The sequence below is a fragment of the Pongo abelii genome, chromosome 1, assembly GCF_028885655.2.
Source record: "Pongo abelii isolate AG06213 chromosome 1, NHGRI_mPonAbe1-v2.0_pri, whole genome shotgun sequence".
Classification (NCBI taxonomy): Eukaryota; Metazoa; Chordata; class Mammalia; order Primates; family Hominidae; genus Pongo; species Pongo abelii.
The window spans coordinates 187,612,224-187,626,164 of record NC_071985.2 but is presented as its reverse complement, the minus strand read 5'-3'; the positions used below and the strand labels follow the sequence as shown (position 1 = coordinate 187,626,164).

Here is a 13,941-nt window from a genome sequence, read left to right as displayed (position 1 = left end):
GTGCCTAGCCTACAGTGAGTATACCATAAGTGCAAATAATAAAATGCCTAATAGTAGGAGTGTAGAAAATAGGAAAAAAAATTCAATTTTGAGAAATTTTCAGATTGAATATGCTGAGACAACTATTCCTTAGTAATCAAAACCAGGAAATAAAAACACTGAAAACCCGTGATACTTGGCTCAATTTTATAACAGAATAAATATACAAGTAGGAAAAAAAAAGGCAGGAAAGAAACTACCTGGAAAAGTTAATACTGAATTGGGCACCAAAGCAAACCAAACACTCCACTTTACATAGCATCTCAAACGAGAGTAAATAACCCATAAAGTTATTCTATGTTGCCCAACAGAGAAATTGCAAAAAAAGATACAGATGAGAACCACTGAACAAACCAGAAAATAAAAATCCCCAAATACACAGAATCACCTAACAAATTTAGTCTTCTCAGTCTTCTCTATCTCCAAATCAAATCTCAATCTAAGCCTCTATATCCAACTACCAATTTACAACGAATCAAGAAAATCTAGAATGTGGGAAACTGCAGGATGAATGACCTGGTTTCTTCAACAAAGTACAAGGAAAAAAACTGAGGAGAAATATGCAAATTAAGGTATTTAAAATGGCAGCCAATTGCAGTTTGTGGGACCTAGATCTTGATTCAAATAAATTACAAAAGTCAACAGAAAAGTAGTATCTAAGAAAGAAAAACACCACTCCGTGTGCAACTCATCTGTGCAGATTTCACTGAATTTCATTGGATTGGTGTGTAAAAGGATGTTCAATACAGACAACTTCTCTAATAATCATGAAGTTCTTACCATCAGACATTATTTTAAGAATTCTACAAATATTATTTATTACAACAACCCTAGGAGAAGGTACTATTATTGTCCCCATTTAACAGATGAAGAAACAGGCAAACAGTCTCATTTAAGTAATTCACTCAAAGTCACAAAGCTGTAAGCAGCAAAGCTGAGATTCGAACCCAAATGGTCTGGCTACAAAGCCAACCACTGATTACCATACTATGCCATTTCTCTGTGTGCTATGGTGGAAACTATGCTTTGGAATCACAGAAAGCAGCCCAAATCTCCATCTCTATGTTACCGAAATTACCTAACTTCTTGGAACCTCTGTATACTCTCTTGTAGAAGGGTTAATATCTACTTCTTTAAATAGTAAGGAATAATAAGATTACATAATTGACTCTATTACAGCATCTAAGTTTATGAAGCCCACAATAAATGGTTCCTACTGCCCTTCCTGCCATACATGGTAAGACGAATTAAAAAGTAGAAAAATTTACAAACAGCACAAAAACTGGAAAAGCTCTACTTTCAAATTAACTAAACAGCCCCAAAACCAACTTTTCTATATACTTATAAACTTTAAAGACAGCAATAATTCAGACAATAATTTCTTTATATACCAAACTTTTAAACTTAAGCAGAAACAGAGTTTGCAAGCTCAATTTAAAGTATAGCTAAACTTAACCAAATGAGATTTTTCTGGGGGAAAAAAACTTACTCCACACAAATAGACCTACTGCTCAGAAAAGGATACTAAAACTTTGTTCATTCTTGTGATTCTCTAGCCTGACCTCTGGTTAACAAAGGGCAAAGTGGTTTTTATCTTAGAAAAGGAAGGTGAACTTAATGAGTTTGTTAAAATCAACTCCTTTAAGAGTAATTGCTTTTTATATTATCCTCCAACTATTAAGTATTATCTGTTAAACCGTAAAGCTCTTTGTTTTATGGTCATCTAGATACTCCCAATCCCTAGTTTCTTAACAAAAATAAATGATTGAGCTGTTTTAGCTGAAAAATGATTCAGCTAACAGATCAATTATTTGGCTTAGTAAGGAAAAATAATAGGCTCTTTTAAATGTTTGCCTAGCACATTTGAAATCACCTATAAAAATTCAATTTACATAACATTAGAAATATATCTACCTCAGTTAAAGTATACCTGTGGACAAAAGTTCAGTTCCTCTTACTGAACTATTTTTCAAGTTTGATTATAGGCTGTTTGAGGCAGATTTCAGTGGGAAATAGGAAACACTGAGTCTGATTTAGAAGTAACTTGGGCAATTAGGTCTCTAACAGCACAACCACGTATTAAATTCCAGACAACAGCAACTACAGCCACTTATGAGGTGGTATGTTATTTTTCCCCTCATCTATCTGAACAACCATAAATACACCAAAATTTGCCTTTCCCATTAGTTTTTTTTTTAGTTGGAATCCTTTAAAATTTTGTGTGCCTTTCATCTTTTAGACCAACAGTCTTACTTTCATGTTTAAAGGCAGTGACCATAAGAGTTAAGTTAAACACAACAACACAACAACTTAGATTGCCTAAATTTGAATATAGGCTTTTTTTTTTTTTTTTTTTTTTTTTGAGAGGGAGTCTCACTCTGTCCCCAGGTTGGAGTGCAGTGGCGCGATCTCGGCTCACTGCAAGCTCTGCCTCCTGGATTCATGCCATTCTCCAGCCTCAGCCTCCCGAGTAGCTGGGACTACAGGCGCCTATCACCACGCCCAGCTAAGTTTTTGTACTTTTAGTAGAGACGGGGTTTCACCGTGTTAGCCAAGATGGTCTCCATATCTCCTGACTTCGTGATCCGCCCGCCTCGGCCTCCCAAAGTGCTGGGATTACAGGAGTGAGCCACCGTGCCAGGCCTGAATATAGACTGTTACCTACTAGCTGGATGAGTCTCTGGACTCCTTTTCCTCAACTACAAAATAGGGTATAAAACAATATCTACTTAGACCTGGCACTGTGGCTCACGCCTGTAATCCCAACACTTTGGGAGGCCAAAGTGAGCAGACTGCTTGAGTCCCTGAGTTCGAGACCAGCTTGGGCAATATGATGAACCCTCCCCCTCCTAACAAAATACAAATAAAAAAAAAATTAGCTGGGTGCGGTGGCACGCACCTGTCGTCCCAGCTACTAGGGAGGTTGAGGTGGAAGGACTGCTTAAGCCTGAGAGGTGGAGGTTGCAGTGGGCCAAAATCACGCCACCGCACTCCAATCTGGGTGACAGAGTGAGACCCCGTATCAAAACAAAACAAAACAAATGAACCAGTATACTTATAAAAGTAAACAACGAGCTGGGGGCGGTGGCTCATGACTGTAATCCCAGCACTCGGGGAGGCCAAGGCAGGCAGATCACCTGAGGTCAGGAGTTCAAGACCAACCTGGCCAACATGGTGAAAACCCATCCCTGCTAAAAATACAAAAAATTAGCCAGGCGTGGTGGTGAGCCCCTGTAATACCAGCTACTCCGGGGGCTGAGACAGGTGAATCGCTTGAACCCAGGAGGCGGAGGTTGCAGTGAACAGAAATCAAGCCACTGCACTCCAGCCTGGGCGACAAGAGTGAAACTCCGTCTCAAAAAAAAAAAAGAAAAAGAAAAGAAGGAAAAAAAAGTAAGTAACAAATACAAAGCACTTTAAACAGCAGTCAGTCCCTGGCACATCAGAGTTATAACCATAAAATAAAGATACGCAATCTTCTGAAGTATGATTCACGATTGTGTCTTATCTTTAACTCAAAATTAAAAATGAATTATAAGCAGAAATGTGCACCAGATTTCTTATCAGTCTAAATTTAAATGGTTGACTGTGTCCTCCTCAGCTAAGCATTTTAACAGCTTAGAGCAATCTAGTAAATTGAATTCACCCAAAATAAAGAGGTTTCCCCAAGAGTTCCCCCCACACCACAAATTAAGAGCTCTGATAAAGACACCATCCAGAATCAATTGAATGTTTATATTAACATGTACAAACCACTGAGTACCCCCCCAAAAAAGTAAGATCTCACTCCAGTTTAGTAGTTAACAGTGACAAAACACAAAGCAACTAGCTTGTAATTTCTATTAAAAACTTTAAATATTATTCCTGTAAAACCACCAAAATAATTTAACAAAAAAAAATCCTAGGGGTATTAACAAAAACCAACTTTTGTATTTGAAAAAACGTCAAAAGGCACATTGAAAACTGACTCCCTAGGAAAGATGACAGTTTATTTTACTATTAATTTCAAAGTTCTCATTCACAATTAGCATTTCACTCTTTTATCTTTTAAATAGATACAAGCTTCAGCACCTTTCCAAATACTGAAATTTATTGGTTTTGGTTTCCAATCTATGACTTTTTGTTTAAACTTCTGGATCTATCGATTCAAAAAAAAAAAACAAAAGACAGTCTCTTGTTCAAAAGGGCACGACAATCAGGCACTCCATACCTAAAGTATGTTTTCACTTGTTAAAATGTCTTACACTATTCTAGTAAATATCTCAAACTTAATAGCACCCTAATTTCCTTTCAAATATTGGATATAAAAGACCTTAGAAAAGATCAGCAGTCTACTAAGTTACAAATATAAGTCTAATGAGGAGTAACTACCAGTCACTTTACTTTTGGATAAGGTTTACACAAGAACATGACTTACTACTAAACTAAAACATGAACCACTATTATTAACTCTGTATTTTTCTGGTAAGCAATAAATATCAACGTTAAAAATATTTCAACAAATATGACAAGCCAACTTCAGAGAACAAAGTTGGCAGATAAAATTGACACCACAGCACAATTTCAAAACTATAAGCAACTATTAAACACACACACCACCGCACCGCACCCATTCTTATGTAAACTTTTGGAATAGTCAACTTTGTGAGCCTCACCTTTGTTTTCACCTAGCATAAGGAGAGTTAAAGGTGAGACACCAATTGCAAAAAACCAAAATATCAAAAGATTCAGTTAATGTCCCCACAAGGGAAATGACTAAAATCTTTAAACGTTAATGTATTTAAGTAATCGAAGGGCAGGGCACTTCCCCAAGCTACAGCCATTTTAGATTCAGACTGTCTTTCGAATTTCACGGGTTGGGGAGAACTAGATTTAAAACAAGAGAAAAAAAATAACACTTAAAACATTTCAGGATCGACCAGCTTTCCCCACCTCTCCAAGGAAAGAAGGTTGGTTGATATTGGATACACTCAATCTAAACGAAAACACCTCGCTACCACAGAGAACCGGAAAGCTGGGGGTTAAAACTTTTTTCCCCTCAGATATCCAACATTTGACTTACACTTTTTCCTCCTTAGCTTTTCCTTTGAAGGAAAACAAAAGCCCTTAGCTCTCATTTCAAGAAGGAAGGAAAAAACCCGTAAGCCAAGTCACTCAACCAGCACCAAGCCGGATCGCCTGGAGAGGAGCCAAAGAGCCGCAGGTGAGCGTTCCGACCCGACGACCGAAGTTAAAGTAGGAGCGCTTTCGCGGAGCCCCGGCGACGCTCGCGTGCAAAGCTCCATGCACGGGGGTGGCGGGGGTGCCGCGTCCGAACCACTTGACCCGTGGGCTCCGCTCGCCCCTCTCGGGTCGGACCTACACCCAACCACCTGTGTGGGAGCTTCTTTCAACTAGTTTTAACAGCCGGTTGGTTAGGCACCGGGCGGAGCCCCGCGCCAGAACGACTCCAAGATCTCCTACTGCCCCGTTTCCCAAACTCCCACTCACCGGGCAGCGGCGGAGCTATGGCCAGGGACTAGACGCTGCGTCTGAGGACGCGTCCCCAGCTCGTCGGCCCGGCAGAGGCGGCTAGTCCACAACCATAACAAAGCTCTTCCCAAAATGGCTGCCCGGCCCACAAGGTCCAGGAGGGGCAGAGCGGGAGGAGGAGGAGGAGCGACGAGCAGCACGGCCCTCCCCTCCCCCGTCCGACTCCGCCTTACACACGCCCACCTGAAGAAGCGCATGCGCAAGAGACCTGCTCCGGCGACCCTGCCGGACGCCAGTTCCCTAAGCTGCCAACGTTCGGCCTCCAGAACGACGGTTATGCCCTGCCGCGCCCCCGGCTCCCTTCCTCGCCGCTTGAGGCGACGCGTGGTCGCCTCTGCCCCCTACAGAATTGAGTCCTCTGCCTTTCCTCGTGCCGCCTGAGGCAGGGACAAGCCTAATTTACTACGCCCCTTCTAACCCCCCTGCTCACTTCCAGGGCCTGGGCGCGTATGAATGAGTGGGTGGGTATGCATATGTGTATCCCTTTTTTCTTCACCCTCCCACAGCCCGCCCCTGGGCCAGTGCGCGTCCCGAAACTACCTCTACAAGGACTTGCAAACCGGTTTCGGAGGAACGTGTGTTTTCCGGCCCTTTCCCACCTTCCGCTCCTTACTTCACGTGTGCGCGTCGTTGAGACTCCAGCCCCCAGCGGGCCACACGGCCTGGCCCCGGAGGCTGCGCGGCTGCGTCGGCCGCGCTACCCGCTGGGAGTAGTAGTTCTGGAGCGCAGGCGTCACTCCCCCGTCCCAGCGAAGGGTGGGATTCCGGCGAGAGCCTGCGTTTGTGACAGTGCCGTTTCTCCTACCTGAAGTCTCATTGGGTATCGCACTACTGGAAGGGGCGGCGCTGCCATGACAGAGATGGCAATAAAACTGAAGGCCTAGCTCGACTAAAAGCTATTACTATTAAGGAAGACTTCGCTGTAGTTCCATCCGGCACGGAAAGCTAAACCGTGTAATGGCTGGCAACCAGGAAGCTAGACTACCTAGAATCCGGAGGATTGGAGGGACTGGCCAGCGTGGGCCCCTGAGATCTCGTATTACATGTCTTCAGCTTTATCCATAGACACGGAAGGACACTAAGATTGCCTGGTGCCATTTCCTGTGAAACAAGTCTAGATAAGAGAAGGGACTTGCCCAAGGTCACATAGCCAAGAAATAAAGCCGAGGGCAGCAGGAGAAATGATCAGACTTTCCGAACCACCCCCAAGCCTAGGGCCCTTATCACCACACCTTTCATGGAAGTGAAAATCCTGCTCTTGTGCTCTTTAACCCTTAATGAAGTTTCTAGGTCCTAGCAAAGAAAATGGATGTAAGAACTGGGCTTTTTCCCCCTCTAAATGATAGTAAAGGGCCGTAATGCAGAGTGAGATGTGTCCCCATAGGCCTTATAAACCCTGTTTTGCAAAGTAAAACATAAGTTCCACAGATGGCAAGCAATTCCAGGTCACACTGGGCCTAAAATCCCAAGTCTCACCTTCCTTCACCACCATCATTCTGAGATTGTTTCAGTACTTGCACTCTACTTTCCCGAACTCTGTGGGCAGATTCTGCTGCCTGGGAGCCCTGGAATAGAAAGTCAAGGGCAGTTCAACATCTGGATTCAACTAGAAATTAAGAATGGCCCCCAAACAGAAAGCCGGGCCTAGGAACCAGTTAGCGCAGGTGAAGTCCCTACCCGGACTCATTTTTTTCAGCCCTCAGGAAGTAGGGGCCTCTCTGAATCCACTTGCCGGAAGTGCCTTTCCAGTGGACCTGGGCTATTGTTGCGGTTGTTTTCCTTCTCTCCGTGCAACGCTGGCAAGTCTCAAAGTCGCCACAGGTGCAGGTTGGGATGGGAGGCACCAAGGGTTGGTAGTAAATTTGCGACGTTGGGATGGGAGGGCACCAAAGTTTGGTAGTAAATTGGAGACGCGGGCACTCTCGGGCAGGGTTTCCCGAAGACACTGGCGTCTAAACCCAGCCTTCCTTTCTCAGAGGTCAGTTTGAAGCTGGCAGTTTGCAGTCTTCCCACCAGGGCAATGGGAATATTGAGCTTTTTCATTTATGTTAGGAGGATTAAGCTTTTGAGCCTCAGTCCTTAATCTCGCATCACCTGCCGTCCCTGGACTTTAGGTTATCACTTTTTACCACTAGTTGGAAAGCACGTGCCACAGAGGAAAGGGAGTTTCCAAAGGTGGGGGGATGGTTGAGATTTTAAATGGAGTGGTCTGGAAAGTCCTTACGAAGAAAGTGATTTTGAACAAAAGTGATGGGTACGCTCTGCGGGCATTTTGGTCTGGGGCTCAGGTGGGTGGGTGTGGGTGTGATATAAATTCTACTCGGAAGCCCAGGATAACTTACCTCCCTACTTGCTTCCTTAAGTATAGCATGAAGACATTAACTGGTATACAGGATTTCTTGACCCAGCCCTAAGATCTGTGATCAATAAATTAGTTCAATCGTTTTTTTTTTTTTTTTTGAGACGGAGCCTCGCACTGTCGCGTGGGCTGGAGTGCAATGGCGCGATCTCGGCTCACTGCAACCTCCGCCTCCCAGGTTCAAGTAATTCTCCTGCCTCAGCCTCCCTAGTAGCTGGGATTACAGGTGCCTGCCACCACGCCCAGCTAATTTTTTGTATTTTTAGTAGAGACAGTGGGGAGGTTCACTATGTTGGCCAGGCTGGTCTCGAACTCCTGACCTCGTGATCCACCCACCTTGGCCTCCCAAACTGCTGGGCTTACAGGAGCGAGTCACTGCGCCCTGCCCAATCGATTTTTTAAAATTAAGCAGCAACTGTAGGTTTTTTTAGACATCCCATTCTGGTTAAGAATGAAATCGTCAGATCTAGATCCATATTATCATTCACCTGTTTTTACCGGCTGCTTACATTAGAGTTTTTAATCAGTCCCTCCTGTGTAAAGTGCTTTGTGTCAGGGACGGTTCTCAGCTATTTACATGTAGTAACTTATTAAGTGTTATATCAAGCTAAGTGGCACACACCTGTAATCCCAGCACTTTGGGAGGCCGAGGCAGGTGGATTGCTTGAGCTCAGGAGTTCAAGACCAGCCTGAGCAATATGGCAAACCCGTTCTATACAAAAAATACAAAAACTGGGGCCAGGCACGGTGCCTAACGCCTGTAATCCCAGCACTTTGGGAGGCCGAAGCAGGCGGATCACGAGGTCAGGAGATCGAGACCATCCTAACATGGTGAAACTCCGTCTCTACTAAAAATACAAAAAATGAGCTGGGCGTGGTAGCACATGCCTGTAGTCCCAGCTACTCAGGAGGCTGAGGCAGGAGAATGGCGTGAACCTGGGAGGCGAAGCTTGCAGTGAGCTGAGATGGCACCACTGCACTCCACCCTGGGCGACAGAGCAAGACTCCGTCTCAAAAAAAAAAAAAATTAGCTGGGCATGGTGGCGTGGCCTGTAGTCCCAGCTCCTTAGAGGGTCGATCCCTCGACCCCAGGAGGTCAAGGCTGCAGACAGTGGAGATCACGCCACTGCACTCCAGATTGGGTGACAGAGCGAGACCCTGTATCCAAAAAAAAAAAAGTTACATCAACCCTATGAATTAGTACCCTTATTTCAAAGGTGAATGAACTGCACCATAACAAGGTTAAATAATTTGTTCAAAGACACACAGCTAATAAGTAGTGGAGCCAGGATTCCAACCAAGTTTGACACCAAAGTCTGCACTCCAACAGGCTATTCTTTCTCAGTACTAACTTAATGAGGTTATTTTAGCATTAAATGAGTTAATGCTCACCGGGTGCGGTGGCTCATGCCTGTAATCCCAACACTTTGGGAGGCCTAGGCAGGGGGATCACCTGAGGTCAGGAGTTCAGGACCAGCCTGGCCAACATGGCGAAACCCCATCTCTCCTGAAAATACAAAAATTGGCCGGACATGGTGGCAGGAGCCTGTAATCCCAGCTACTTGAGAGGCTGAGGCACAAGAATCGCTTGAACCCGGGAGGCAGATGATGCAGTGAGCCAAGATCGCGCCACTGCACTCCAGCCTGGGCGACACAGCGAGACTCTTGTCTCAAAACAAACAAACAAATAAAAAAACCTAAATTATATTGGTTGGTACTATCGTTATTTTGAGTTGTGAACTCTTAAGCCCCAAAATAAATAAGGAGGAAAAAAGGAAACAAGCTATGATCTTCCAGTTTTTTGTTTTTTTTTTTTAATTTCACAAAAACGCCATTTAGAAGACCCTTCATTTTAAAGATGGGAAAACTGGTACTCAAGCAATTTGCCCAGTGTCACACAGCTAGGAAATGATGGAAGTATCTGTAAAATCTCTATGTGCATTACTCTTTCTATTACACTAGACAGCCAAAGCTAAAAGAACAGTTCAGGTACTAAAAGGATCTATTTCGTTACTGTGTTACCGATAGTTTGAAAACATTAATGATTCTTTTCAAAGGAAAGTGTTATATTCATGAATTACTACTATTTAAAAATTAATGTATAAAATGAGGAAAATTAAGTGACATCTTGTGTTATACACAGAAACATGCCCCTGATTCAGTGCCTCCGCTTAGCTGTTAACAACATGTTAATCAGAACTGCCTGGCATCTTCCTGAACAAGACTTTCAATAGGGGCCAGTATGCTTCGCTTCATCCAGAAGTTTTCTCAAGCATCTTCAAAGGTTGGTTTATTCAGCAGATATTTGAGCACTGTTTGCCAAATATTGCTTGGGCTAGGTCAGTAGCAGTGAAAAAGACAAAAATCCTTACCCTTGTGTATTCAGGTGATGGAAGGAAGAGTTAAGTAAAATACAAGTAAGTAAAATGTTTATTATGTCAGGCTGGGTGCAGTGGCTCATGCCTGTAGTCCCAGCAATTTGGCAGGCCGAGGTGGGTGGATCACTTGAGCTCAAGGAGTTCAAGACCAGTCTGGGCACATGGCAAAACCTCATCTATACAAAAAATTAGCTGGGCATGGGGTCACACGCCTATAGTCCCAGCTACCTGGGAGGCTGAGGGAGGAGGATCATTTGAGCCCAGGAGGTTGAGGCTGCAGTGAGCTGAGATCATGCCACTGCACTCCAGCCTGGGTGACACAGCAAGATGATGTTTTCAAAAAAAAAAAAAAAAATTGGCTAGGTGCTGTGGCTTATGGCTGAAATCCCAGCACTTTGGGAGGTTGAGGCAGGTGGATCACTTGAGGTTAGGAGTTCAATACCTGCCTGGCCAACATGGTAAAACCCTTGTCTCCACTGAAAAACACAAAAATTAGCTCAGCATGGTAGTGGGTGCCTATAGTCCCAGCTACATGGAGGGCTGAGGCAGAAGAATCACTTGAACCCAGGAAGCAGAGGTTGCAGTCAGCCAAGATTGTGCCACTGCACTCTGGCCTGGGTGACGCAGGAAGACTTCATCTCAAAAAATAAAAATTAAAAAAAATAAGGCCAGGCATGGTCACTCACTCCTGTAATCCCAAAACTTTGGGATGCCAAGGCGGGCAGATCACTTGAGGTCAGGAGTTTGAGACCAGCCTGGACAACATGGTGAAACCCTGTCTCTACTAAAAATACAAAAATTAGCTGGGCGTGGTGGCGGACGCCTGTAATGCCAGCTACTTGGGAGGCTGAGGCAGAGAATCGCTTGAACCTGGGAGGCAGAGGTTGCAGTGAGCAGAGATTGTACCACTGCACTCCAGCCTGGGTGATAGAGCAAAACTCAGTCTGAAAAAAATAAAAATTAAAATTAATACATCAACTGGTAAATGCTGTGGAGAACTATAAAGCAGGGAAGGGGAATAGGTAGTGTCAAGATGTAGGATTGGACTTATAAATGGCAGGGGATCAGAAATAAGTAACTGAGGGAAGAGCAGTAAATATGGAAACAGGGAAATGGTTCCAAGATGGAACCATTCCTAGCATGTTTGAGTAATCACTGAGATTCTTCAATAACTTCAATTTTTTCTTCAATGAAACACTTTTTAGTTGAAGTCTGGTCACTAAAACACAGAATCAGCAGGAAAGGTTATTACTTTGCCCGTGTACAATGAAATCCCCGTGTACACTGGGGATTTTAAGATAAGGAAAAAAATACGGTCCTGGCTCTCAAGTCTACTGAGACAAAGACAAGTAAACACACAATTTTAATTCACTGTGAGAAGAATTATGATGGAAGTGTGCACAGGGTACTTACTATAGGAGCATTAAATCAGACCGTAGAAGGGTAAAGGAAAGCTTTAAGTTGAATGTTGAATGTTGAGGTAAGTTTCCTAGATAGAAAAGTAGTAAGAGCTAGAATTCTAGGCACAGCATACACAAAGGCGTGGAACTGTGAAAAGTATGTGGTGTTTATAAAGCTAAGTTGGAAGGTAGATTTATTTTCTCCATAGAAAAACAGCATTCCCGTGGTAATTAGTACTGCTGCTTTTGCTATTTATAAATAAAAGAGGCAGTTTAGAAGGCCAAATTCTGAAGATCTAGTCTTTACCTGCTCCTCTTTCAGATGTTTTTCTTATGGAATAAGATTAAGTGGTAGGTTGAAATATATCACTGATTTGTGTTCAGTGGTTTCTTTTGTACATTGTATAGCCATTTAATACTCTTAGCAGCAATAATATCACTTCAGAGTTATTAGTTCATCCTTTCTGTATAGTTTGATGTGGTAATGGAAAGCAGATCTTTTTTGTTTGCTCCTTTCAAACAATCCCAATTATTTCATACTGGGATTGACTAAAATCTGATGATACATATATATATTTTTGATTTTGTCTTTTGGTTCTATTTTCTTTGTAGATGCTGAAGTACTCTTTCCCAGTGGGACTAAGAACCAGCAGAACAGATATACTTTCTCTCCAGATGTCTCTCCAGCAGAACTTTTCCCCATTTCCAAGGCCTTGGCTTTCTTCATCATTTCCAGTGTATATGAGCAAGACACAGTGCTATCATACATCCCCCTGCAGCTTTAAAAAGAAGCAGAAGCAAGCACTTCCAGCCAGGCCACCAAGCACCATCACTTACCTAACTGACAGCCCAAAGCCAGCATTATATGTAACTCTGGCAGGACTAATCCCCTTCATTGCTCCACCACTGGTCATGCTGATGACAAAAACTTATATTCCCATATTAGCTTTTACTCAGATGGCTTATGGAGCCAGTTTCCTATCTTTCTTGGGTGGGATCAGATGGGGTTTTGCTCTACCAGAAGGTAGTCCAGCCAAACCAGACTACCTTAATTTAGCTAGCAGTACAGCTCCTCTTTTCTTTTCATGGTTTGCCTTCCTTATTTCTGAAAGACTTAGTGAAGCCATAGTCACAGTAATAATGGGTATGGGGGTAGCATTCCACCTTGAACTTTTTCTCTTACCACATTATCCCAACTGGTTTAAAGCCCTGAGGATAGCAGTCACTTTATTGGCCACTTTTTCATTTATAATCACTTTAGTAGTTAAAAGTAGTTTTCCAGAAAAGGGACATAAGAGACCTGGTCAAGTATAAAAAATATAAAAGTCTGGGAAGTGAGGAGTACCTCTGCCCGGCCACCGCCCCCTCTGGAAGTGAGGAGCGCCTCTGCCCAGCCGCTGCCCCGCCTGGGAAGTGAGGAGTGCCTCTGCCTGGCCGCCTGACCGTCTGGGAAGTGTGAGGAGCGCCTCTGCCCAGCCGCTGTGCAACCTTCCAAGTGTGAAGTGACAGCCTTGTGTGTGATCTTTTCTGTCTTCCCCAAGTTTGCATTTTCAACATTAAAGTTTACTTTTTAGTTAAAAGTTTTAAAAATATATATATATAAATACACTGTAGATAACATTTGTATGCCAGCTACACCTTTTTCTACTTCTGTTTGGCTTTTTTCCCCACACCAATGGTAATTTATTCTTCACAGATTGTTCTTCATTTCTAGAAATTGTTATTTCATAGTAATTACTTGAGCAAAAGCTTGAAAATCCCTGATAAGTACTTTTCATCTCATAGTATATTAGTTTTCACTCAGTCATTTTATGAATAATATAGTTATCCACTTAAACATTTCAATATTTTAACTGTCTTGAAAATTAAAGATTAAAAATCCCCTTTGTTAGAGTCTTGTGATCATTGAAAAGAATGCACATAGTCTCCCACTTCAAGCGGAACACCTCGTATCTGTGAGTATCTGAAAAGAAAAGGTAGTTCCATTGAGGAGTTTTCACAGGAGTTACCACTGGGAAATGCATGTCCAAGCTTTTTTCACATGGTATAACCGAATTATATGAGCTAAAAGGATCTATGGCTCTGAAGTCAGTAGGGAGCAGTGTCATGAGGGAAAGCCACGTTCAAAGGTACATCGGACATGTCTTCCAGTTTTTATTAGGATATTTGGCATGGTACAGATAACAACTTGTCCCTTACCACCAAACACATAATAGCTGGTCAAAATGATTAT

General features: G+C 43.1%; 3 protein-coding genes across 14 annotated transcripts in view; 1 reads left to right on the top strand and 2 right to left on the bottom strand.

Annotated features, from left to right (window-relative positions):
- GPBP1L1 (GC-rich promoter binding protein 1 like 1) overlaps window positions 1-6,373 on the bottom strand; it is a 90,989-nt gene extending 84,616 nt beyond the window's left edge. For 8 of the 10 annotated variants that reach the window (XR_008510695.2, XR_008510764.1, XM_054522938.1 and 5 more), the window contains exon 1: window positions 5,530-5,743. The gene's annotated coding sequence lies outside the window, so the exon portion shown is untranslated. Of the gene's footprint in view, window positions 1-5,529; window positions 5,744-6,111 lie in introns of those variants that run through there. The other 2 variants (XM_024256482.3, XM_054522969.2) reach the window with 2 other exon arrangements.
- An 890-nt stretch (window positions 6,374-7,263) lies between these two features.
- TMEM69 (transmembrane protein 69) lies at window positions 7,264-13,592 on the top strand. Of its 3 annotated transcripts, none has more exons than XM_009250877.4 (3): window positions 7,264-7,392; window positions 10,074-10,214; window positions 12,321-13,592. In XM_009250877.4, the coding sequence occupies exons 2-3, from the start codon at window positions 10,173-10,175 to the stop codon at window positions 13,020-13,022; spliced, it is 744 nt and encodes a 247-aa protein (XP_009249152.1). In that variant the 5' UTR covers window positions 7,264-7,392; window positions 10,074-10,172; the 3' UTR covers window positions 13,023-13,592. The 3 variants fall into 3 exon arrangements, with proteins under 3 accessions (XP_009249152.1, XP_063568694.1, XP_009249156.1); XM_063712624.1 differs by having other exon boundaries at window positions 7,284-7,370; XM_009250881.4 differs by having other exon boundaries at window positions 7,294-7,398.
- The window catches only part of IPP (intracisternal A particle-promoted polypeptide), a 54,370-nt gene continuing 54,002 nt past the window's right edge, over window positions 13,574-13,941 (bottom strand). Inside the window, exon 10 of the mRNA XM_054535522.2 lies at window positions 13,574-13,671. Coding sequence (XP_054391497.1) covers window positions 13,574-13,671 — 98 coding nt within the window. The remainder of the gene's footprint in view (window positions 13,672-13,941) is intronic.

Coding starts and splice junctions, on each gene's coding strand:
- TMEM69 (XM_009250877.4), top strand. CDS start 10,173: ATGCTTCGCTTCATCCAGAAGTTTTCTCAAGCATCTTCAAAG. Junction 10,215..12,320: donor TTTCTCAAGCATCTTCAAAG/GTTGGTTTATTC, acceptor TTTTCTTTGTAG/ATGCTGAAGTACTCTTTCCC.